Source organism: Rattus norvegicus, chromosome X, assembly GCF_036323735.1.
Source record: "Rattus norvegicus strain BN/NHsdMcwi chromosome X, GRCr8, whole genome shotgun sequence".
In the NCBI taxonomy this organism is placed as follows: domain Eukaryota; kingdom Metazoa; phylum Chordata; class Mammalia; order Rodentia; family Muridae; genus Rattus; species Rattus norvegicus.
Genome location: NC_086039.1, coordinates 21,557,623 through 21,583,657, shown reverse-complemented (window position 1 = coordinate 21,583,657; position 26,035 = coordinate 21,557,623). Strand labels below are relative to the sequence as shown.

The 26,035-nt window shown below is 39.0% G+C and overlaps 1 protein-coding gene and 1 long non-coding RNA gene across 7 annotated transcripts in view; both read left to right on the top strand.

Moving 5' to 3' along the window:
* RragB (Ras-related GTP binding B) overlaps positions 1-23,345 on the top strand; it is a 50,238-nt gene extending 26,893 nt beyond the window's left edge. For 2 of the 6 annotated variants that reach the window (XM_063279758.1, XM_008773109.4), the window contains 2 exons: positions 3,244-3,359; positions 22,780-23,345. In XM_063279758.1, the coding sequence (XP_063135828.1) occupies positions 3,244-3,359; positions 22,780-22,787 (124 nt within the window). In that variant the 3' untranslated portion in view covers positions 22,788-23,345. Of the gene's footprint in view, positions 1-3,243; positions 3,360-4,286; positions 6,328-22,713 lie in introns of those variants that run through there. The other 4 variants (XM_063279757.1, XM_039099416.2, XM_006256775.5 and 1 more) reach the window with 3 other exon arrangements.
* On the top strand, positions 6,951-19,136 carry LOC100909694 (uncharacterized). Its single transcript, XR_146457.4, has 2 exons — positions 6,951-17,747; positions 17,862-19,136. It is a non-coding gene; the product is annotated as an uncharacterized LOC100909694 (long non-coding RNA).
* Positions 23,346-26,035: the final 2,690 nt, after the last annotated feature.

Below are 26,035 nucleotides of genomic sequence, written 5' to 3'. Positions count from 1 at the left end.
TAGTGACACCAGAGAATGTTGAGGCCAAGATCCAAAACTAGAAAAGCATCCCACATTACTGGCAGAGGCTAGCTAGCAGCTAGAGGATGGCCACACCCTGTCCGACTACAATATCCAGAGTCCATCTTGTACCTGGTGCTGCATCTGCGCAGTGGCATCATCTAGCCACCCCTTCAACAGCTTGTCTGGAAGCACAACGGTGACAAGATGATCTGCTGCAAGTGCCACACACACCTGCACCTTCGATCAGTCAACTGTTGCAAGAAGTGTGGCCATACCAACAACCTGTGCCCCAAGAAGAAGGTCAAATAAAGCTGGAGCCGTACCTGGCCAAATAAAATCCCCTTCCATTGACTTGGAAAAAGGAAAAAGAAAAAGAAAAAAAGAAAAACAAGAACTACCCAAACCTAAAAGCAGTAGGGGACAAGAAATAATAACAATCAGGGAAGAAGTTAATAAAACAGAGACTAAGGGCAAAATATGTTCCCTTATAAGACTAAACAGGATTGATAAACCAATAGCTAAACTAAATGGAAGAAAAAGGAATCATTAAATCAATAGAATCAGAAATATAAATGGAGATGCTCCAGCAGAATCTAATAAAATCCAGGGTATTCTAAGGGAACACATTAAATAATTCTTTCTTTTTTTTTTTGGTTCTTTTTTTTCGGAGCTGGGGACCGAACCCAGGGCCTTGCGCTTCCTAGGTAAGCGCTCTACCACTGAGCTAAATCCCCAGCCCCGAATAATTCTTTTTTAAGATTTATTTATTATATATAAGTACACTGTCACTGTCTTCAGACACACCAGAAGAGGACATCAGACCCCATTACAGATGGTTGTGAGCCACCATGTGGTTGCTGAGAATTGAACTCAGGACCTCTGGAAGAGCAGTCAGTGCTCTTAACCACTGAGCCATCTCTCCAGCCTAGCATTGAATAATTCTATTCAAAAATAAAACCTTGCAAAATCTGGAAGACATGGGTATGTTCCTAAACATTTATAACCTACCTAACCTGTCCCATGTGATATAAAGGGAAGGAATACTACCAAATTAATTCTATGAAACCATATAAGGATGCACCAAAAATAACCTAGACCAGTTTTCCTGATGAACATGGATGCAAAAATTGTCAACAAAATCCGGGAAAACTAAATTATAGAACACAGTATGATTATATACCATGACCAAGTTGTTTCCATCTCATACATCCAAGGTTTGTTTAACATATGTAAGTAAGTAAAACATAGTACCTAAATGATCATAGGGATAGAACTCACACAATTATATAGCAGGTGCAGGAAAGGCTTTCAGTAAAGTTTAGCAACCTTTCATGATAAAAGCCTGAAAAAACTCAGAATAAAAATAATGTATCTCAACATAATAAAGGCTATGTATGTCAAATCTATAACCAACATGCTACCAAATGGGGAAAAATTGAAAACATTTCCTTAAAAGTCAGGAATTATAAAAGGGTGCCCACTCCTTCCATTTTATTCAGTGTAATGATCAAAACTAGAGACAGAACACTGAAAAAGAAAAAGGACTTTAGGAAAGAAGAAAAATTATCTCTATTTGCAAATGACATATTCAACTGAATAATTGTTTAATTAATACTTTCAACAAAGTAACAGGATTCTAATTCCACATTTAAAAATCAGTAGTCATTATATAAAGAGTAGGCTATATTTTTATAGTTAGAAATACATACACATAAGAGGGGGGAGTGCTTGGGAGAGTTTAGAGGAAGAAAGGGGAAGAGGGAAATGGTGTAATTATAATCTCAAAAAGATTATTTTAAAGCAGTCCCTCCATACAACAGTAAGAAACTTAGTGAGAAAGAAATCAGGAAAGAAGTCACATTTGCAGCTGCTTCAAACCCAATAAATTAACCTATAAAATAATTAATTAATTAATGAAATATAAAATGATCTAAATTAGACTGGGCGAAGAAAGTGAAAGATCTCTAAAATGAAAACTTTAAAAGCACAGAAGGAAGACTGAAGAAGACACTAGTAGATGGAAAGACCTTTTATGCTTATAGATTGGCCATATTAATATTGTAAGATGATATTACTGAAAGCAATACAAAGATTCATTGCTGTTCATGACAGAATTCTAACTACAGTTTTCACAGAACTATAAAAGCCAGCCTAGAATTCATATGGAATCACATAATCCTGAGTAGTCAAGGTAGTCTCAAGCAGAATGATCAGCACTTAAGGTATCGTAGTACCTGATCTCAAATTGTACTACAGAGCCATAATGACAAAAACCTCTGATACCATTACTAAAGCAGATACATTGGTTAATAGCATAGTATAGACAAGCAGTTCTCTACCTATGGGTCATGACCCCCTTGATGGGTCAGATATGTCAGATATCCTGCATATCAGGTATTTATATTACAAGTCATAACAGTAGCAAAATTACTGTTTCTCAGTAACAACAAAGGAAATTTGTGGGTCCCCACACATGAGAAACTATATTAATGGGTCACAGCATGAGGAAGGTTGAGAACAACTGGTCTACAGAGATATTTGCACACCCATATTATTGCTGATCTATTAATAAGATTTTCATAACATATCCAGCCTTGGTGCTCAAGAGATTCACAACTAAAGAAAACTTTGTGCATATACAGTATGGAATACTCTGCATCACAAGGAAAAGGAAAATAAATGGAAGGGGAAGTACTATGTTAAGTGAACTAAGCTACTCAAACAAATACTATGTTTTCTCTTATTTGAAAAATCTCCATGTAAATTTGTGTCTCTTTGTGCAGGTCATAAAAATAAGAAATGGGACCATTAGAGAGTAGGAAGATATCTCCAGTTTGATTAGGAGGAAGGAAGAAAAGGGAATGTGGTGCACTATTTTGGGGATAAAAGGACTCAACAGTGAAGAGTGAGGGTTCTGGAAGAATGGGGGAAAGTAAGGAAAAAATGTTATGTGTGCGTGGGAGACAGAGAAATGCCATAATGAAGCCTATTACCTTGCATGCCAATTTTAAAATCTATTAGAAAACCTTGGTAGCACTTTTTAATATGTGTCAAGATTTAGGCCCCTTTGCATTTCTGAGTCTTCATCAGGAACTGTCTAAACATGTTAAGTTTATCAGTACAGTTTCCATGGAAATTTAAAACATGGTGAATTAAGATACAGCATTATAAAAATATCTAACATAATAAGCAACTTAGTCCTTTTTTTTTCTTTAACCACCATTTTCCTTTCTCCCATAGCAAGCTGGCTGCCTCTTTCCAGAGTATGGAAGTCAGGAATTCTAACTTTGCTGCTTTCATTGACATATTCACATCCAACACTTACGTCATGGTCGTGATGTCTGATCCATCCATTCGTAAGTTTAAACTTGGCTGACACAGTTTCAAAGTCATAGAATTTTTAAGCAAATGCCATAGAGGTAGGAGTTTACTAGATATTTTTAAATTATTTTATAGTGGGGATAATAGCACGATAACATAAAGGTACTTAACCTCACTGAACTGTACACTTAAAACATGGTAAGCATCTTATATATTATACCTAAGTAACGTATAATGTACATAGTATACATAGTATACATGAATAATATAAACTATACATATATATATATACATATATAGCAACTGTTAAAGAAATTAGTAATAGTGGTGGTCATAGGAATATTGAATAATTTTATTTAATAGGTATATTTTGGAGCTGGAAAATAATTTTTCTCAGGTATTATGTTTTTTCTTCATGAGAACTTAAAAAGCAGATCACTAAATTGAGGAGTTTTAAAGAAATGAGAACCCAGATTCATGAACTTTCAAAAGACTAGCCATTTAACCTCCAACTTATTAAAACTGAACCATTTTGTGGATCACTACGTGTCCTACAGCCGCATATTTCTGTTATGGGTATTAAGGGGCAGTACTTGTTATTTCCATACCATGGAAGCCATATCTGCTATAGCCATTAGACTAAAGGATCTTACAGTCTCCAAAATATCCCCATGTAAATTGTCTCTCTTCTCCTGGTTTTATCTATATTAGGTTAATATTTAAAGGGAAGATAAATATTGAGGCTTGTTCTATGTCTTGAAGCAAAAGATTGTGCAGTTTTATGTCTAGGATATGTACAAACTGGTTTACAAACTAAAACCTTGATAGCTTGAGGCTTTCTGCTCCTGTGCTCTGGCACACACTGAAGGATTTGGATCTTTTAATTGATTTGCTTTTACTAGACAGACATTCCTTTGACTGCCCTTCTTACTCTGTTGGGTGTCTCCCCACCCCACCCTCAGCTTCTGCAGCTACTCTGATCAACATCCGCAATGCCAGAAAACACTTTGAAAAGCTGGAGAGAGTGGATGGACCAAAACAGTGTCTTCTCATGCGCTAAACATTGCCGAATATTGTTTCACACAAAATAATTGAAACACTGTTTCTTAATTTTATTGTATTCATATATGTAGGCTCTGAAATATTGTGATGCTCACTGCTTCTGTATTTCTTCTCTACTCTCCAGTCTTAACATTTATCTTTGAATGCTATTTATTCAAATAGCTTGAGGAGTTAGAAGATGAGGTGTCTATGAAGTTGATGTAACGTATACGTAGGCGATATATGTAAGTGTTCTGATAACATGATTCTAATGGTGTTTTAAGTGTTCTGATAACCTGCTTTTAATAGTTGTGTATGCCAAAGTCTTTCCCAGAACCTCTTGTATTCACTATCAAATATATACATGTAAGTTTTAAGTATTACTGTTTTCTCAGCATGAATTAAAAATATTCCGTAACTCAACCAGGCAACGTAGCTCATGCCTGTGACCCCAGCAGTTGAGAAGCAGAGACAAGAGGATTGCTGCAAGTTTGAGGCCAGCCTGTCTACATAGGGAGGTCCAGGCCAAGTATATATCAAGATCTTGTTTCAAAAACAAGATACACACACACACACACACACACCACTTAACTTCGATGTAAATAAACTTCTGCTGTTAGGGATTTCAGTGTCTGTGTTTCTTTTTCTTATATCTTGAACCTTTCATTAAGATCAAGAAGTTTCATTTATGCTAGAAAATAGAACGTGCTTAAAATAGAGTTAATTAAAGAATGGATTCAGATTTTAGCCTAAGTTCCAGGGAAGAGTTTAAATTTCTGATATCTGTGATATCTGAATTTTACAGTAAAAAGAAAAACACAAGAAGCTACTGAGCAGGATAATTATGTGACTTCAATGTTTAAAATGTAATTCATCTATACTGTATAGATTGACAACAGTTGGAGAAACTGTATTAATAATCCAGGCCTGATCTAGATTGAAAGTCTCCAGTTCTGGCGAGATGGCTCAGTGGGTAAAAACTCTTACAGTCGGCCAGGTGAGCTGAGTTCGATTTCCACAAACTATAGAGTGGAAGGTAAAGACTGTTTCTTGCAGGTTGCCCTGCGATCTTTACACATGTGCCCACATGTATACACAGAGAGAGACTGAATAAATAAAATGTTGAAAGATTAAAAATAGTTCTAAGAAGCAACTAGAGAATGAATGGATAGACCCTGCAGAGAAAGTAAAATTTATGAGCTGAAAATTTTTGAGGTCCAACAGTGGTTACTTTTTATTTATATATTCAGTAACACCAAATGGGATGGACCTTAAAACATTAACTAGAATTGCTGTAGCTCAAACCTTTTCAGTTTCCATTAGCACAAGAACAGAACACAGACACATGTTTAGGGTTACAGAGCCCTCCCTATATGTTCATCTCTTTGCTCTTGTACTTCGTGGTATAAAATGTCATCCCATGCCAAGTGTCCTGATATATGCCTTTAGGCTACGTAGAGAGATGTCAACTTAAAAAATTTTAAAAATAATGAATAAATAGAAAGGAAAGAAAGAAAGAAAGAAAGAAAGAAAGAAAGAAAGAAAGAAAACAACAAACGTAAAAGAAATAACTTCCAGAATCAGTCTCACTCTATTTTATCTCGGTTCATTATTCCCAATTGAGAAATAAGTAGTTTTTATTAAGTAGAAAATAACATGTTTCTAAGTACCCTATGATACATAGACTCAATAGGACATCATGGGAGTAATTTTAGAAGCTCTATTCATGCACAGAAGAAATCTTCTAGGTAGATATTCCAGACTCTTCCTCATCAGTAAACTAAAACAACCAAATGAATAGAGATCTGTTCTGTGACTAATGAGAGTCATGCTTTAGCCTGTTCTCATCTTTAGTGCTTATGGTGGGATTTTGAAAGCTTTCTTTAAGTGAATATAGATAAGACAATGAAAGCATGCATTTGGCAATGTGGATAAAAATAAAAAGAAGAGATGTGAAAATGACCCAAATGAAGTGATGCTTTTTATACTAATATGTGAGTGGATGGGACAGTCGTTCTCCAATGTCAGTATATTCCACAGTCACTTGGAGATAGCTCATTAAAAAGCATTCTTTGGGCCTAACATGGTTTAGCAGGTAAGAGCACCTGTTGCTTTTATACAGGATCCAGGTTTGGTTCCAGTATTCATGTGGTGGTTTGTGACCATCTGTAAATTGAGTGCCGGGGGATCCAGCACCCCTTTCTTGACCTCTGTACCAGCTGTATGTGGTATATATATGTGCACATTAACCTAAAATAAAAAATCGCAAAACAGATTGCTGTCCCAGACCCACCTTGAAAGCTCCATTCCATAGGTCTTGGGTGGGCCTCATGAATCTATATTTCTAACAGGTTTGCAAGTGTTGCTGAAGCTGAACCTACTTATCCAGGGACTACATTTTGGAAACCATTGCTTCAGAGAAAAGAAGAAATTAGGTGTGCAAATAGTTATGACAAAACATGTTCACCAGACATTTTACTAAGGAAAAAATTCACATCACTGATTCTCAAAATGATCATCAAGTTTGAGATCAAACAGAATTAAAAAAAAACAATAATTTGGAAACTTCTATTTTACAGGTAATATATTACAAATCAAGGTAGTCATTGGTGTGAGGAGAGTGTGGATCCTAATTCTTACTCAACCTGACTTCTTTTTTTCACTTTCTGTCCGTTTACTGACTTTATAAAGTGTGAAGGGTTAGCCAGGTTGCCAAACGAAAACAGTTACTGCTTACGTATGAAGTTGTGTGTTATAAAGATTATCTCATTTTGATCTTCATGAGGACTCTATGAGATAGGTACTCTTATGACTGTTCCATTTTGCAACTTAGAAAACTCCTTAAGATTACTTAAAAAGTTATATACTATTGGAGAAGCTACGGGTTGGACTCCAGTAATCTAATCCACAACTCATTCACATCCCCGAAGTTATATGGCCTTCCTGAACTTCATTCCTCCTTAACAATGGAAAGTATGAAGTGCCCTCCTGTCTGTGTATTTTGTCTATTAGCCTACCTCTGTATCTATTCTATAAAAATAGTAAAGCAGACACAAATCTTTCTCACTCCATTTTCCCTGGGCTTCGCTGAATGGATTAAGAAACTCTCACACGGGCTGGAGAGATGGCTCAGCAGTTAAGAGCACTGACTGCTCTTCCAGAGGTTCTGAGTTCAATTCCAGCAACCACATGGTGGTTCACAACCTTCTGTAATGAGATCTGGCGCCCTCCGCTGGCAAGCAGGTGTAAATGCAGATAGAGAGCTCAAAAATATACCTTTATTTTAAAAAGTAGTCTACTGTCTACACTCCACAGTAGACTCTCAACAGGCAACCAAAAGGAAAATCTACAGCCGAAAAAGATTTAGGTCACCCCTAAGCAATTTTATAATCTGCAAGTTTCCCCTTAACTGCTACTGTGAAGGATTATTGTCTCCACTTCCCTAGAGCCCTTTTAAAAGAGGAGAAGCAAATGCACCCATTTTAGGTCTCCAGAAACAATGCTTTACAAAATACACCTTTTGATTTCCTACTTAAACTTGGCGTTTCTCTTTAAAGCAAGAACACTAATTCCTCACCAACAAAATCGCAAGCCTTATAACTGTAGTCAGAAGATAGTTGACCATAATATATTATGGTTCAAATAACATCTTCAGAGCCCAAGACAAACCAAGAGAATCTGTGGTCTCACGTTTTAATAAGGGAGATGGACAATTACCACTTAAGTATGGTATACTAGGGAAACAGATCTACTATGAAGAAAATGAAAACTATATTTGGGGGAAGGCCAATGAGGTAGGCAAAATAATTACTCCCTTCCAATTCCTTGAACTTGTCAATATGTTACATAGCAAAGAGAAGTTAATGATATATATATATTAAGGCTACTGATCAGCTGTTCTTAAATAAGAATTTTTTAGGTGATTCATTTAGCACAACATACAAAGGGCCTTTTAAATTTCTATGAAGGAAGGCAGGACAATCAGTATCAAGAGTGACTGAGAAAGGCTGAAGTCACTGTTGTGGGGTTTAAAAATGGAAGTGGGTAACCACAAGCCAAGAAATGTGTGTAGCCATTTAGGAAATGATGGTTTTCTCCAACTGGCTTAAGAAGGAAATACCCCCCCCCCACCCCCGTTGACCTGGAGTTTAAACCTGTGAAACACATCATTCTTCTGACCTCCAGAACTATAATAAATTTCTGTTATTTCAAGCCACCAAATTCCTGATAATCTGTTAAAGCAACAAATGAAAATGTATTTGGAGTTATCAAGAGAAAAAGAAGTAGGGTGTGTGTGTGTGTGTGTGTGTGTGTGTGTGTGTGTGTGTGTGTGTGTGTACATAAATAAAAGGGGTTGGCTTATAACTCCATAACTATATGGATATTTGAGGCGTTCGAGTGGTCTGTAGTTGGCAAACAGGAGACACACAGAACAGCCAGTCATATCTCAGTCTGAGTTCACGTGTCACCAGGACCTTGGTCTGGACTCTGTCTTCTGGCCCTTGGGATTCCCCATTAAAAGTATTCTGATGAGACACACAGACTACAGCGCCAAAGATAGACACAGTTGTTTTAGAGTATACAGTTATGGGATGAGGACCAATAATGGCCAGAGAGACCAGAGCCTTGATATGAACTTTAGGCTGAATATTATTTCTAAAAGATCTCTAGAATAAGTAGCAGCATTTCCTGTGGGACATTATCCTGTGCAGGTGACTGATAGGCCTCTTGGGATTATGGCTTAGTTACTTTTCCATTGCTTTGATAAAACAGCATGCCCTGGGGGCTGGAGAGATGGCTCAGTGGTTAAGAGCACTGACTGCTCTTCCAGAGGTCCTGAGTTCAAATCCCAGCAACCACATGGTGACTCACGACCATCTGTAATGGGATCTGATGCCCTCTTCTGGTGTGTCTGAAGATAACTACAGTGTACTTATATAAATAAAAATAATAAATCTTAGAAGAAAAAAACAGCATGCCCAAGGCAACTTCTAGCACAAAGCATTTGCTTGACCTTTTGGGTTCAGAAGGTTAAGGCTATCATGGTAGGCAGCATGTAGCATGGGCAGGCAAGCAGCAGACATACTGGCTTAAGTAACACCTGAGAGCTCACTTGTCTACCAGATCCCAGGAAACAGAGGTTATGGGAGTGAGGGTGCATGGGCAGAGTCATTTGAAGCCTCGGAGTGTCTTCTATTATTTCCCAAACAATTCTATCATCTGGAGACCAAGTATTCAAACATATGAGCCTTTAAGGGCCATCCTTGTTCAAACCCCAACAGGTTGTCTTACAAGAGAGGAAATGATATATCCTTTATCAGTTATCTCATAAGGTTTAGAGGTCCTGGCACCAGGTATAAATAGTTACCTATTTAACCTTTCATGCCGTTAAGGATGTCATGTTTCCTCCCAGGGCCTGAGATATGACTCAGGTCCAATTTTTCTAACAGCTTTTAAAATTCAATTTTTCTGGATGTTTTCCAAGCAGTTGACTATGAAGAAAGTGTCAACCTAAACGTACACCAAGCCTCTAATAGCTAACTGGGTGTCTAATACAGAAGCTAGAGAAACAACAGAACTAAAGGTGAATTCCAGTCCGGATGCTAGTCCAAAAAAGCCAGTGTTAGTTAAAATAAGAAGAAAAAATGACTATCCCCACTTACATCAATCAGACTGTTACTGCCAGAAGGATCATCTTCATTGGATGAGGATAACCCACAGCAGAAAGCCAATCTGCTTTACTCAGTCTACCAATTTAAATGTTATTTTAATGAAAAAAATAAAACAACCCAGGGTCATGGACACGATGTATTTGTACAACTTATGCTTCAGTCATGTTGACAGAAACTAATAACAGCGACTTTATTTTGTTATGGAAATCAGAGATAACCTCCATGATGAAATGATACTAGAACAAAGAGGTGAATAAAATTAATGAGCCATGTCATTAAGGAAACATAGTCCAGGCAGAGAAAATAAGTATAAAGTCTGTGGTTTGGGAGGATTCTTGAAATATTAGAGGGGCAGAAGGAAGGTCAATACTATTGAAAAATATATGAGGTGGTACAGGTTTTTTTTAAATTTTTTAAAAAATTTATTTATTTATTTATTATATGTAAGAACACTGTAGCTATCTTCAGACACACCAGAAGAGGGCATCAGATCTCAATATAAATGTTTGTGAGCTACCATGTGGTAGCTGGGATTTGAACTCAGGACCTCTGGAAGAGCAGTCAGTGCTCTTAACCACTGAGTCATCTCTCCAACCCTGAGATTTTTTTTAAATTGTGGACAAACACCTAAAGGGACTTCTTGAGCAAGCCTGGCAACCCAAGTTCAATTCCCATATCCCATGTAAAGGGAGAGTGGGAGAACTGACTATAAAGTTGTCCTCAGGGGTTGGGGATTTGGCTCAGTGGTAGAGCGCTTACCTAGGAAGCGCAAGGTCCTGGGTTCGGTCCCCAGCCCCGGAAAAAAAAGAAGAAAAAAAAATAATAAAGTTGTCCTCAGACCTCCATGTATGAACTGTCATATGTGTGTCCACAAGCACAAATGATAAAATGTAAAAATAGGAAGGCCGTGAGACAGAAGACCATCAGGGACTGAGGATTGTGATGTGAGAAAGCCACTAGAGAGTTTTTAGGCTGAGGACTGACATGTTTTCAGAAACTGATTACTGATGGAAAACAAACTGAAGATGTGAGTAAATGGATTGTGGGTTTCATAGGAAGAAGATGTTGGGATTTTATGCCAGAATAATGAAAATTAGAAGTATTCTGGCTAATTTCTTACAGCCAAAAGGAGTTCTTAATGAACAACACGAATAAGATCTAAACCAGGGTTTTCAGCTTAAACAACGAGAGTCATAGAAATACTGAGTAACTGTAGGAGAACCCAGCTTGGAAAGGGAGTTGGGAGCCACTGTGCTATGTTAGACATGAACAGAGACATAGCTGCATATTCAGGTGAGCACCAGTTTTAACTGTGGTGAGATGGAGCCTAGACATTCTTCATTTAGTGTTTAAACTGTATGAACCAACTAAACAGTGAGCATAGATGAAGTAGGAAGACATTTAAAATTCATTTAAAATGTTAGCTCTTACAGAAAAAAATGACTTATCGAGTGTGTTATAATAGATGGTTGAAAGATCTTAGTGTGTCCTTCGAAGGAAAATAATCAAGCAAAGCAAGCTTCCTTCTTCCATATCTTTTATATAGAACACAGAAGAAGGTGTGCCCAGATTAAAGCTGGATCTTCTCACCTCAAAAGATCTGGATTAAAGATGTATCTTCTCACTTCAAAGATATGGGTTAGAAGTGGTTCTTCACACAAATGATTTATTTAAGAAAAAAGAATTCCTCACAGGAGTACCCAAACAATGTGGTTATAGTTAATTCCAGATGGAATCAAATTAATAATCAAAAATAGCCATCAAAGTTCACCCCTTGTCAACTTGATTCACCATCCTATCTCCTTATGCCACGCTTTATGTCCAAATGAAAACAGCAATTAGGTTATAATTATACCTAACATGATATAACTATCCCTTGTATAACTGCAAACAATATACATTTTAGAATAGATGATAATATCCCTTGAGGGACATTTTAAATATATTAAACTTAAGTATGATAACCACTGATACTCTTTTAATTCATGTCCACAGAACGAGACATCCTATTCATTTTATTGAACTCCTCCTTTGCTTGTCACCTTTTGATCCTGTATATAGGACACAAATATCTTCACATCATGTTGCCTATGCCGCCCAGTACAATCACCTTGCCTTTGACAATTCAGTGCTGCCACATGGCCCCTGCAACCATGGGGCCTAAACTCATTGCATTTAATTGATCCAACAAAGGAGCAGAGTCTCTAACCCTACGGTCTAACACAAGGAAAAGAGCACCAACAAAGCTCTTCACATGTGCTGGTGCCCTTCTCACCAGTTTGTATCTTAAAGGATTCATGAAGGGCATGTCTTCTGGGCCTCTCCACTGTGGATGATTAAGCTTTACACACCATACCCACTCTAAGATTGCAATTTCCCTGAGCCTTAAAATCTCTTCATCAACATTAAACCAAGGGATACCAGGCATCTCAAACTCCTTTTCAGTAGGTCATCTTTTGATAAATGCTTCAGCCAATCATTCAAACAAACTTATGATAATGTTGGGAACAAGCAAAAGAAACTTATTCTAAGTACTACCATTTCGTTTTCAGAAATTAATTCAAGGTCCCTAGGGGAGCCAAACAGCTTCTGTTGTAAACAGTTGTCTGAGTCCAGCCATCTCAAGGACAACTTCTCCATCTTGCTGGCAGGGTCAAGCAAGTTGATATTCCCAGGCCTATGAATGCACACTTATCCCACTTCTCCAAATGTCTTTTTAATTGTCTGTTAACCAGTAAAGAATATAGAAACTGTTGTTACCTAAACCAAGGTGCATAAGCTATAAAAATATACAACCAATTGCCTGTTGTGCCCTAATGAACTACATGGGGCTGACCTGCTCCTTCGTCCCCTTATCACTCTGAGCTCTGGTCCTAAGGTCAAGGAGAATGAACTCAGGACCTTGAAGCCAGTTGCCCTAGATACAAGGGCACTCCCTTGTTTAACCCATAATCTCAAAATACAATTGGATACACTGCAGCTCTCCCCAGTCCCTCCCTTGCTTTGTATTCCCCTTCTTTAACAATGTGCAATCTCCCTTAGGGAGCAGAGTTCAGATCCCTAACTGGTCACTCCCTTAGTGCTCAGAAAATAAAGCTTTCATTTTTAAGCTTCCATATCTGAAGTGAGTTTTCTCAGCTTTCACCTCGAACCCAACAACGCTGTTTTTTAAAAAATGCATGTGAGTTGCCACATTAGACCTAAAATCTCCACTCAGGGCCCATATCGTACACTAAGCCTGATTCAGTTTTATGTTCCTTCCGCCATTGTCCCACACACTTAAAATCAATTCTCACGCACATTGCTTAGACTTCTGCTTGAATGAATTAGCAAACTCATAAAGCGTTTTAATAGTGTAGTGGAAATCCTCATGAACTACACTTTCCACCTCCCCTCTAGGTGCTTGCTGTGAGCCTTTCTTTAGTCTGCTTATAGGTCTAGAGGCAACTGCTGACCAGTACTGTGGGGCATCAGTATTGTCTTGCCTGGCATCAACTTCAGAGAAAGTCACTGCCGCTTTAGTGGACAATAAAGGATTAATTTACTCAATCAAAGTTGAAAATGCAATATCTCAGGGGGTGTGGGTTGGGGTTCATCTGCTAACCGTGGAGAGACTACTGCCTCAGGTGAGATAAACTTCTGAAATCTGAGGGTTCAACGTTCTCAGCTCTAATATGGTCCTCCCACTACATATCCCCATCTCAAGGTACAAGATCCCATTCTCTAGCAATCAATGCCCTACTTTAACTGCCAACACCATCCAAGGTTGGGATTTGAATTTTCACTGTAATTCTTGTACTGAAGACTTCAGTTTGACTTCCCACAACTTGAACTCTGTGGCTGCTGGAGAGAAGATTCTTTCCCAGCGCACACTCGGGAACCTTTAGACTGTTTGTGAGCATCTGGAACAGGTCAGTTTCTATCACTGAGTTCACTGTCACCATATCCGGAGATGCTAGAATGCTGGTTGGTTAATTTTTTATCACAGAACACACTCCTTTGTCAGTTTATCCAGAGATGCTAGGACCAACCAACCAGCAGTATCATCTTCCTTATTTTTCCACAAATTGTCTAAAGTTGTATATACAGAGTCACCAAATCCATTGCCTGTCACAATTGGTGAATCAGGATAAGCAAATGCCCTTGACCTGTTAGGTTTATAGAGTTCACATTCTGAGTTTTTAGTTCTCTCTGAGCTTCCATAAGAGGTTTCAGTAACTGGAGAAGTTTCAGTAACTATAGGTATTAGCAACTTGGAAAGCATATTCCACATTCTTAAAAAAATCATCCCTATACTTCTGTTGCTCTAGAACAGTGATTCTCAACTTGTGGTTTGTGGCTCCTTTGTTGGGCTGCATATCAGATATTTAATATTACAATCCATAAGAGTAGCAAATTTACAGTTATGAAGTAGTAACTAAAATACTTTTTATGGTTTGGGGTCACCACAACATGAAGAACTGTATTAAAGGGTTGCATTAGGAAGGTTGAGAACCACTTTTCTAAAACCATTTCTGGTACCAAAACCTGTATTTGTTGGGGTTCTCTAGAGGAACAGAACCAAAAGAATAAATTTCTCTGTGTACAGAAGGGGAATTTATCAGCCTGGCTTATAGGCTATGGTCTAGTTCATCCAAAATGAACAGCAAGTCCAAGTTTAGTCCACAAGGTTGGATGCCTTCATTATACTCTGGAGTTCCAAAGTAGGCTCTAATGCCAGTAAAGGAATGGACTAGCCAGCAAGAGTAAAAGCAACAAGACAAAAAAAGCATGCTTTCTTCTCCATGCTCTTATATAGGCTTCCATCAGATGGTGTGCAAATGACTTTATTAAGAAAAAAAAAAATCCCGGGGACTGGAGACATGGCTCAGCGGTTAAGAGCACTGACTGCTCTTCCAGAGGTCCTGAGTTCAATTCCCAGTAACCACATGGTGGCTCACAACCATCTGAAATGGGATCTGACATACATAAAATAAATAAATCATAAAAAAAAGAAAAAAATCCCTCAGGCTGGAGAGATGGCTCAACAGTTAAGAGCACCAACTGCTCTTCTAGAGGTCCTGAGTTCAATTCCCAGCAACCACATGGTGGCTCACAGCCATCTGTAATGGGATCTGATGCCCTCTTCTGGTGTGTCTGAAGACAGCTACAGTGTACTTATATATTATAAATAATAATATTAAATAAATAAATAAATAAATAAATAAATAAATAAATAAATAAAGCAAAGGAAAAATCCCTCACAGGTGTGTTCAGCCATTTGGTGGTTTTTTTTTTTTTGTTTTTTTTTTTTTTGTTGTTGTTGTTTTAGTTAATTCCAAATGTAGTCAAGTTACAACCCAGAACAGCCATCATACAATCTAAACATGTTTAAGTTTAATACTGAAATGTTTTTTATAGTCTATATATTCAATAAATGCTTCCTTCAGGCCCCTCAGCAGTTGTAGTCAGAAGCCTCCATGCATTCGCATAGGCCACTCCATGAGTTTCAGCTGAATCTCATGACTCTGCTACAAAGAGACTTTGGGGAAACTGATGGCATGTCACTTCTAGGATTAGGCTACAAAACTTTCATTTGCTCTCTTTCTTGCATGTTTACCTAGACAAACTGACTGAGCCTGGCCTTTGACCAGTAGCCAGAGGAAAAATGAGACTTCAGTTTATTACTCTTCCAAGCTTTATTGAGTCCTTCTATCAGTCACGTAGTGATTCAGGAAGCAAATTTTCCTCCAATACAGCCTTTAGAAAGCATCACAGTCCCCATCACATTTTGAGTGTCGGCTTCAAGGACACAGTGATATAGAGACATAGTTAATGTTCCACCTGGTTTGTATACCTACAAAACCTAGGAGAAGATAGTTAGCTCATTAAGTCCTTAAATCTGACCACAGTTGTTACCCAGCAATATGTTACAAATTTAACAGGTAAATTAAAGTATTGGATTTAGTTCTGTCGTATTAGGAAACCTCCTTTCTAGTTTGAATGAAATTATGCAACAACATACAAAAATAATTAGTAGACAATGTACATTGCTTCATTAGCCATCAAAAATTCAACTTAAGATAACACTGTGCACCTTTTAAAATATAAAACAAAAGTTTAGGTTTATATTTGCTGAGTGTTCCTTTCTTTGAAAAAATGTTATTGATCCTTTGGGAATTTCATGCCATGCATTTTTATCATACAACGCCTTCCAAATCTACCCCCACCACTGTACCCCCTCCACTTTTCGTAGTCCCTTGACTCCAGTCTGTCCTCTCTATATACTTCCTGGGCATATGGTCATCCACTGGAGCATGGTCAACTTATCAGGGACCCCAACCTTATAGGAAACTGACTCTTTCCCAGAAACTACCAACTGTCAATAGCTCCTCAGCTATGTGTGGAGGCTTGTGACCCCTCCCCCTTCTATATTAGAATATTAATTGGTATGATCCTAATACAGACAAGCAGAGCTCCTGTGAGTTCCTGAGTGCCACAGTCTGTCATGGCCAGAAGACACTGTTTAGCTTCTGTCTTCCTTCACACCTGGCTCTTAGGATCGTTTTGGTCTCCATTTCTCTGATGGTCGTTGAGCCTGGGGGCGGGGGTTATATGAGTGTTCCATTTGTGGCGAAGCACTCCACTGACACCTATTCGGTGTACTCTGACCAGTTGTGAGTTTCTGTTACCCACCATCCCTTCAACCTTGTCCTTTTTGATAAGTCCAATGGCAGAAATGTGACACAATGTTTCCAACACTTGGATGTGATTCCTTTTATTTAGAAAAAATAATCTAATGGAAATGGTCAAAGTATATTGAAGGGATTTCTTTCTTAAAGAAAAAACAATTCTCTGTTGCAAATTATAGTGAGCAGTGATAACATTTCAGATACCTAATGTTTGTCTAAAGAAGTAATGCAATAGAGTGTCACATTGTCTAGAATTGGACTGCCTCCAAAGATCCAGTTTTGTTCATGCTTTGCTTGCTCTCACTCTCCCCTCCCTCCCTGCAGGTGTGTGTGTGTGTGTGTGTGTGTGTGTGTGTGTGTGTGTACGTGGGCACGCGCTTGGTATATTTGTAATGAATATCTGTGTGCAGGTGAGCTTATGAGCATGTGTAGACATAATTCAACTTCAAGCATCATCCTCTATCACGCCATCTTATTATGGATTTGCCTGTCTCTTCCCAGGTCAGACATATAGACACAGCACACTTGGCTTTCACATTAGTGCTGGATTTCTGAATTCAAACCCTCATGTCTCACAACATCACTTAACGCACTGAGCCCTCTCCAAAGTTGCCTGTACCTTGTTCTTAAAATATCACCTTATGGTTCAAGATGATCATTCAAACTGCAGCTAACACACCCATCGTACATGCAACAGAATGTTTTCTATATTCAGGAAACCTCTCTGTGTCTTTATCTGTCTTTGTCTGAGTTTCTCTGTCTCTCCCTTCTCCCTCCCGTGCCACACACACACACAATTCCCACCACATTGGCCAGAATTAAGAAGTGCCAACTTCTCATTAGGTAAATTACATCCCCAAATGAAATAACGTGTTTTTCATTGAAGAAATTAGAGCGTGGATGTTGGAATAATAATTTTAAAAACAGTCGATTTTGTTGTAAGTGTATATATTTGAAACGATTATGCATAGAGCAGCATTAAAAGAGGCCTTAACATTTCCCATGATCCAACTGTGTAATTTCTGGTCAGTGATTCCAGGTTTTTTTTTTTTTTTTTGGTTCTTTTTTTCGGAGCTGGGGACCGAACCCAGGGCCTTGTGCTTCCTAGGTAAGCGCTCTACCACTGAGCTAAATCCCCAGCCCCTGATTCCAGGTTTTAAATAATTTGTAAGTGTTCAGTTTCTACACTTTATCATCCGCTAAGAATTTAAAGAAAAATCACATTCTCTGTTCATCTGTTAATGCTGGGATCCATATTTAGTTTTATAAGCTTTTCCCTGTTTTTAGTTTTGTTTGGGTTTTTGGCTCATGGATTTTATTTTCTGTTTGTCGAAAAATGTAAGAGTGTAATGTTAATAAATTTCAGTTTAGTTCTGTAATGTCAAGAATTTAAGAATTAAAAAAATGGACTGGTTAAAAAAAAGAGGCCTTAACAATCTTAAATATGTAGAAAGAATATGTTCATTTGGGGGTCTCCCTGTTTCTGCCTCTATAACAGTAAATAGGGAGATAGGAGAAAGGATATTTTGTTTCAAGTTTTACTGGGAAGATAGTTTCTCTTGAATAATTCAAATGTACACCTGAGTGAAACGACTAATTACTAAGGCTTTCAATATTTCTCATCCTGAGGTGTTGAAACACACTGAAAAGGATGAGCAAGTAATTTGAGGAGATATAAAAGCATGCTGTTTATTTGCTGTAAAATTACTTACGGATACTGAGAAGAAAATGCACATTTAGGGCACAGTGGAGTAGCTATGCCATTACATATCTGATTATCTTGCCCTTGAGTAGATTTGGTTTTGGGACATGGGAGGAGAGCTAGATGTATGGAGGATACTGATGCTGCTTACCTCAGTGAACAGGGGCCTGTAGCAGGCATGGTAGCTCTTCTTGCAGGACCACATATCACCACATGGCTTCCACTTAAATGGCTTGCTCCTAAGGACTGAAGAGTAAAAAGTAATCCTTTTATGTCCAGAGAATCATGACTTTCAGATACTGTGAGCCAGCTTATGAGGTTGAAAGGTTCTGTTCTTGGCATATGCCCAGCACTCGCTGTGCTCCTGACTGTGCTGCTCGCAGTATTACTAGAGCTTCTTCACTGTATATCCTTGAGGAACTGGTTGGACAGATACCAGAGGAAGGGACTTTTTGTGACTATTGATTTCACGTTACAGAATGGGCTCAATTGCGTTTTGTTTTTAGAAAGAGTTGAAAAACCTGCCTTCATAGGTATTTTTCTATTGCTGTGACAAAGATCATAAACAAAAATAACTTGAAAGGGAAAGGGTAGGGTTGGGAGGGGAACACCCATAAGGAAGGGGAGGGGGAGGGGGATGTTTGCCCGGATACCGGGAAAGGGAATAACACTCGAAATGTATATAAGAAATACTCAAGTTAATAAAAAAAATAAAAAAAAAAGAAAGGGAAAGGGTTTATTGCAGGTCGCAGTTCTACAGAGCAGTTAAGAAGCTGGAAGCTGGAGGTAGGAGTTGATGCAGAGGTCATGGAATAATGCTGCTTACTGGCTTGCTCAGTCTGCTTTCTTATAACACCCAGGATGACCAGTCCAGGGTGGTACTGCCCCAGTGAATTGATTCTTCCCACATCATCCATCATGGAAATGTATCACAGGCTTACACACAGGCCAATCTGGTTGGGCATTTAACTCAGTTAAAGTTTCCCCTTTCCAAATTACTCTAGCCTGTGTCAAGTTGGCATAAAGTATGCCCTCCTTTTATGCCATTTTTCCCCCTGAAAATCATCTTGAAAGGTTTTGACAGATGAGACAATAAACTAGATCAAACAAACTAAATTGAAGTAAAAGAGAAAACAGTGGAAAGACACTATACCAATAACTGTCACAAGGTCTTTGCTAAAGGATTTTTGTAGGTAGATTTAAAAAAGCAGTTTTAGGTTTATCTGCAAATTCTCATAGAGTACAGATATGTGAGAACTTACTATATATCCTACACTCCCTTTACGTCTCACTACCAATGTGGGACATGTTTGTGATAATCAATGAGTTGATCATGATAAACTAGGATTCACTGTTTGGTGTGGTTTATGAGCTTTGACAATCATTTAAGGACAGGAGGGTTGCTGCTTCTAACTAACTCTTCCCTGGCATTCATTTCGTCTTCCTTACTTCCTACCCAGTTCTCTGATATCTACTGTTCCTTTTTTAAAAAAGTTCCTTAATTGATTTCATACTGTAGAATAACATTTCCTTTTGTGGGCCTAGACCAAAGGGTCTCCTGCATAGCCATCAGTCAAAGAAAAGCCCCCCTTTCTCCCTGGAGCACCCAATTAAGTATTTCCCATCTTTGGGGAAGAGAATTACATAAATTCCACGTACTTCCCCAAGGGCTATCTTATCTCTCCTCTTCCTTTTAAAGATTATTTTTTTTACTTATTCACTTTACATCCCACTCACTGCCCCCCTCCCAGTCACCCCTCCAACAATCCTCTCCTTTTCCTCTGAGCAGGTGGGGACCCTCCTGGTATCCCCCCCACCCTGGCAGTTCAAGTCTCTGCAAAGCCAGGTTCTTCCTCTCCCACTGAGGCCAGACAGGGCAGCCCAGCTAGAAGAACATATCCCACAGACAGGGAACAGCATTTGGGATAGTCCCAGCTCCAGTTGTTCAGGACCCACATGAAGACCAAGCTGCACATCTACTACATATGAGCAGGGAGGCCTAGTTCCAGCCTGTGTATGTTCTTTGGTTGATGGATCACACTCTGAGAGCCCCAACGGTCCAGGTTAGTTGACTCTCTTGGTCTTCCTGTGGAGTTCCTATCCCCTTCAGGGCTCACAATCCTTCCTCCTATTCTTCCATAAGAGTCCCCAAGTTCCAACCACTGTTTTCTGGCTGTTGGTGTCTGTAACTGTCTGAGTCAGCTGCTGGGTGGAACTTCTCAGAGGAAAACATGCTCCTGTCTGCAAGCATAATGGAGTATCATTAATAGTGTCAGGGATTGGTGCTTGCCCATCTCTTCTTTTTATAGCCAAAATCTGTTAAGTTCCCATTCACTTCTTGGCCTATTCCAATCTGCCTGCTGTCCGGGTCATTCTACCAAAACAGTGCTTATTAAAAACACCTTCGCCAATCATGTTAGAAAAACCAATGGGAGAAATCTCTATTCATCTTACTTGACTATTAAGACAGTACTTGGCACTGTTTACTACTCACTTTTGAGCCCTTTTTGTTTTTGTTTTCTTCTGATAGTGCAAATGTGCCTGCCTTTTTGACTGCTGTCCACAGTATCTGTGTTGGCTAGTTACTTCTCAAATTAACAAAAGCTACAGCTATCTGAGATGAGGACACCTCTATTGAGATTAGGATTGGCCTGTGGGCAAGCTTGTGATGCATTTTCTAGATGAATGATTGTTATGAGGAGTACCATCCCTGGGCTAGTGATCCTGGATTATATAAGAAAGCAGGGTGAGCAAGCCATGGAGAGCAAGTCATTAAGCAACACCCCTCCATGACCTCTGCATCAGCTCCTGCCTCCAGGTACCTGATTTGAGTTTCTGCTCTGAATTTCTTCAGTAATGGACTATGATGTTGAAGTGTAAAGGACATAAGCCCTGTGGTCCTCAAGTTGCTTATGGTCATGGTGTTTTATCACAGTAATAGAAACCCTAAAAAACCCTGTAAAAATGCTTATTTTTTTCTCACTGTATATTCTACATAGACAAAGTCAAAGGCTTTATGTTCAATTGTATATGAAGCCTTCCGACTTGCTTTTATGATCTGCCTGGTGATTGTGTCATCAGTACAAATGCTCCCATGACATCTCTACTAGAATTATCTAGAAGCCCTCCAAATTCACCAAGTTTAGAAACAAGCACGTTATCGCCCACCCTCAGAAGATCTTAATGGCAAAAGGACATACAGGTTTTTACATAAGATCATATGCTATGCAGAAGAATCTGTGAAAGGATTGATTAATGTTCTATAAATCTGTACAGCATGGAGTTGGGTAGGGAATGGGAGGTAGAATGTGGTAGAAGTGTTATTACTATTGCTTTGCATCAACTATCCTACCAGTCTGATAAAATGGAACATGAGAAATGTATTTAGAATCTTTTAAAAGAAGGTTTATTTATTTTATGTATGTGAGTACACTGTTGCTGTCTTCAGACACACCAGAAGAGGGCACCAGATCTCATTACAGATGGTTGTGAGCCACCATGTGGTTGCTGGGAATTGAACTCAGGACCTCTGGAAGAGCAGTCAGTGCTCTTAACCACTGAGCCATCTCTCCAGCCTCATATTTAGAATCTTACTATCCTGAATTAATTGTCCATAGTCTATTTAGAGGCAGTATTTTACCACTTTAAGTGAAAGGGAGAAATAGAGCCACCATATAGGTCACTTTACTCCTGAAGTTTCACTCCTAATATTTCTGACACCAAATATGTAGATTTTCTTACTTTTCTCATTACCATTACCAAATTCCTGGTAAGATGCAACTTAATGGAGGAAAGGTTTATTTTGGTTCATGGTTCAGCGATGTCACCCTGAGGCAGGTCTGACAGCAGGATCAGTTCCTGTATGCAACAGTGGAAGGCTGCCATGCCCACATCCTGGTTAAGTCAGAAAGCTCAGTTGGCTTCTCCTTTTCCCCTTTTTATTTGGGTCAGAACACCAGTCCATGGACGGATGGTGCCATGCATGTTCAGAGCAAGTTTTTTCCACCTTTATTAATCTTCTCTGGAAAAGCCCTCATAGACACTGAAAGGTATGCTTTATTGACAGCCCAGATGTTTCTTAATTAACTTGCCAGTTGAAATTGACCATCCTAGTATCTGGATTTATGGTATTGGAAAATAATAGTGTTGGCTATCAACTTGATTAGACCTGGAATGTACTAAGAAACATGACTCTTGTTTGTTCCAGAGTGGGCATCACTTTCTAATAGTGACTCAGATATAAAAAGGTTCAGGGAAAAGTAATGTTGCTGTTGCTTGTCCGCCTTTGCTCCTTGCTGGTCAGTGCATCTACTTTGTTGCTGTTGCTGCTGCTACCACCTTCACTGATATCAGAACCCATCTTCTTCAGCCTTCTAACATAAACTGAAGACTAGCACTCTCCAAGAATCCTCCAGGCTTCAGCACCAGATTGGAACTGCTGCGACATCCAGCCTTGTTGACTGAGCAACTACAGGATTCTCTATCTCTCCAGCATCCAGACAGCCACTGTTGGACTAACTGCCCCGTATCATGTAAGCCAATTTAATAAATCTCTGTTCACAATATATACTCATTCTATTGGTTCTGTTCTAGAGCAGTGGTTCTCCACCTTCTTAATGCTGTGACCCTTTAATACAGTTCCTCAAGTTGTAACATAACATTATTTTGTTGCTACTTCATAACAGTAATTTCCATACCCTTATGAATCACAATGTAAGTATCTGATACATAGAATATCTGATATTCAACCTGCAAAGAGACCGTGACTCATAGATTGAGAGCTCCTGCTTTAGAGAATCCTTCCTAATATACAGAGTCATACCTGTCATATAATTATATAGCCCTTAGTGAAACTGATTAAAATTTATCTTTGGCTGTGTAATATCAGAGACTTTCAATAAATCTTTATTGCAAAAAAAAAAAAACAAAACAAAACCTGAATGAGTCATCTTTGTCTCCTGGTATGATACTATGTACTCATCTAGTTGGGTTTTACTCTTATTTTTTACCTGAACATCTTTGTCCCCTTAGTTTGAAAAAGTAAAATTAGCCAAACCTGGCTTGAATGTAATAAAGCCAAGCATGTTTTCAGACTAAGTTAACTATGAGAGATGTAGACAGAAACCTTTTTAAAGGTTTTTTAAATATTTATTTATTTTATGTAGATGAGTGCTCTATCTTCCCAGAAGAGGGTATCAGATCCCAGTACAGATGGTTGTGAGCCACCATGTGGCTGATGGGATTGGAACTCAGGACCTCTAGAAGAGCAGTTGGTGCTCTTAACTGTTGAGCCATCTCTCCAGCCTGAGGGATTTTTTCTTTTTTTTATGATTTATTTATTTTATGTATGTCAGATCCCATTTCAGATGGTTGTGAGCCACCATGTGGTTACTGGGAATTGAACTCAGGACCTCTGGAAGAGCAGACAGAAGTGTTAATCACTGAGCCATCTCTCCAGCCTCCAGAACCTTTTCTCCCCCTCCCCACCCCCAAAGAACCATCTTTCTTTTAAACACTTTGCCACTCTTCATTTTGATCCTTTCCTGGTTCTGCTGCTCTGTCAAATATTTTCAAATGTTTTTGTATTTTCAAAATCAGAACTAAAAACATAGTAGAAGCAAGTGAAACATTTGAATATGTAACATTTGCAAGGTTACTAAGAGCATGTACTACATGCTGTGCTCATGTGAGACTTGGTAGGGTGACTGGAACTGCATCACTTATCAGGCAGAGGTTACAATTAGACAGGGGCTGTGACCCCCCCTGACTCTGTGTATCCCCTCTGCTTGCCAGAGCATAACTTAGTTAAAACAGAAAAGTACCAGAATCTCTCCATGATTATTAGAATTTCACAGCATTGACTTCTCAGGTCAATGACACATGGTTCTTCATCTGCACATTTTCCCTTTGCTTCTGTGCTGTTATGCTGCGTGTGTGCGCGCACGCGCACACACACACACACACACACACACACACACACAGAGAGAGAGAGAGAGAGAGAGAGAGAGAGAGAGAGAGAGAGAGAGAGGAGCACTTATGACCCAAGCGCTTAGACATGTGTGAACGTCTAGATTCTAACCAAATGCTTTGTGCTTCCCCTGAGCATCAACAGGGAGAGCCTTTCTGAGGAGTAAAAATGGGAAACTGGTATGGCCACTCACTCATGGAAACAAAGCAAACTCAGATTCCACTGAGGCACAAGGAACCATGCCTTTAAATTCCAGCTCTGTTACTGATCTATGCTGCTGTGATGGCTATTCTTGGTTGTGAACTTGACTACATCTGAACTTAACCAAGTTTCGTGTGGCTGGGTACACTGGGAGGGAATTTTGCTTAATGAAAACATTTGAAGTATGAAGAACCACTTTTGGTCTGGATCTTTTTGGATGGGAAGATCCGCTTTTAATCTGGGCCACATCTTTTGCTGGACACAGAAGGAAGCTTGCTCTGTTTGCCTAATTGCTCTGGCCTCACTAGCAAGTCCATTCCTTCACTGCCATTAGAGCCCATTTCTTTGGCATTCCAGAAAATACTTAAGACCAGCTGAGACAATTCAGCTTCATGAATGAGCCACTACTAGATTCTTGGACCGTCCATTGGTAAATAGCCATTGCTGGGTGAGCTGTACCATGGCCTATAAGCCAGTCTAATAGATCCCTTTCTACACAGAGAGATCTATCAGACCTGTTCCTCTAGAGAACACTGACTAACACAGGCGGGCACTAACTCCTTAGATTAGAACGATCAAGTTGGGGTTTGGGGATTTGGCTCAGTGGTAGAGCACTTGCTTAGCAAGCGCAAGGCCTTGGGTTTGGTCCCCAGCTCCGGAAAAAAAAAAAAAAAAAGAACGATCAATTTGAGTGCAGTAATTTCATACTGAATAGGAATAGTTTTCTGGGTAAATACTTTTTCAGTGGTTTTGGTGAGGTAGATAAATACCTATACGTGTGTGTGTGTGTGTGTGTGTGTGTGTGTGTGTGTGTGTGTGTGTGTGAGAGAGAGAGAGAGAGAACGTAAGTATGAATGAATGTCTCATTCTGTGAAAGAACTCTAAAACCTTAGCAAATGCACACATATACATACATGATAGTAATATTGCAGAAACAAAGCTATTAGGATATGTTAAGCAGTAGCAGAGAGCCAAGTGTTTTAGAACACTGCCTTCTAACTGAATAGATAAAAAGGCTTCCTTCAGAACTTCTTCTTGATAAACAAGTAGAGTCTGGAAAGCAAGCTAGGGAGTTAGCTGAGAGCTATGATCAACAAGAAACTGTGGGGTTGATACAATTACTTGACCCAACTGTATAAAGGACCTTACTGTACCACAAGTCAATTAAGAGACAAGTGTTGAGACAAGAGAGGTGACTTTACTTTAAAAGACTGCTACTGAACACTGTGGTCCACTTCTGTAAAGCCAGCATTTGGGAAGTGGAGGCAGCAGAATCAGGAGTTCAAGTTTCTCTTCAGCTACATAGGGAGTTCAAGGCCAGTTTGGACCTTACTCAAAACAAAACAGCAAAGGACAGGGCTCGAGAGGTGGCTCTATAGTTAAAAGTACGTACTGTTCTGACAGAACACTCATGTTTGGTTCTGGTTCACAACCACCTGTAAGTCCAGCTCCAGAC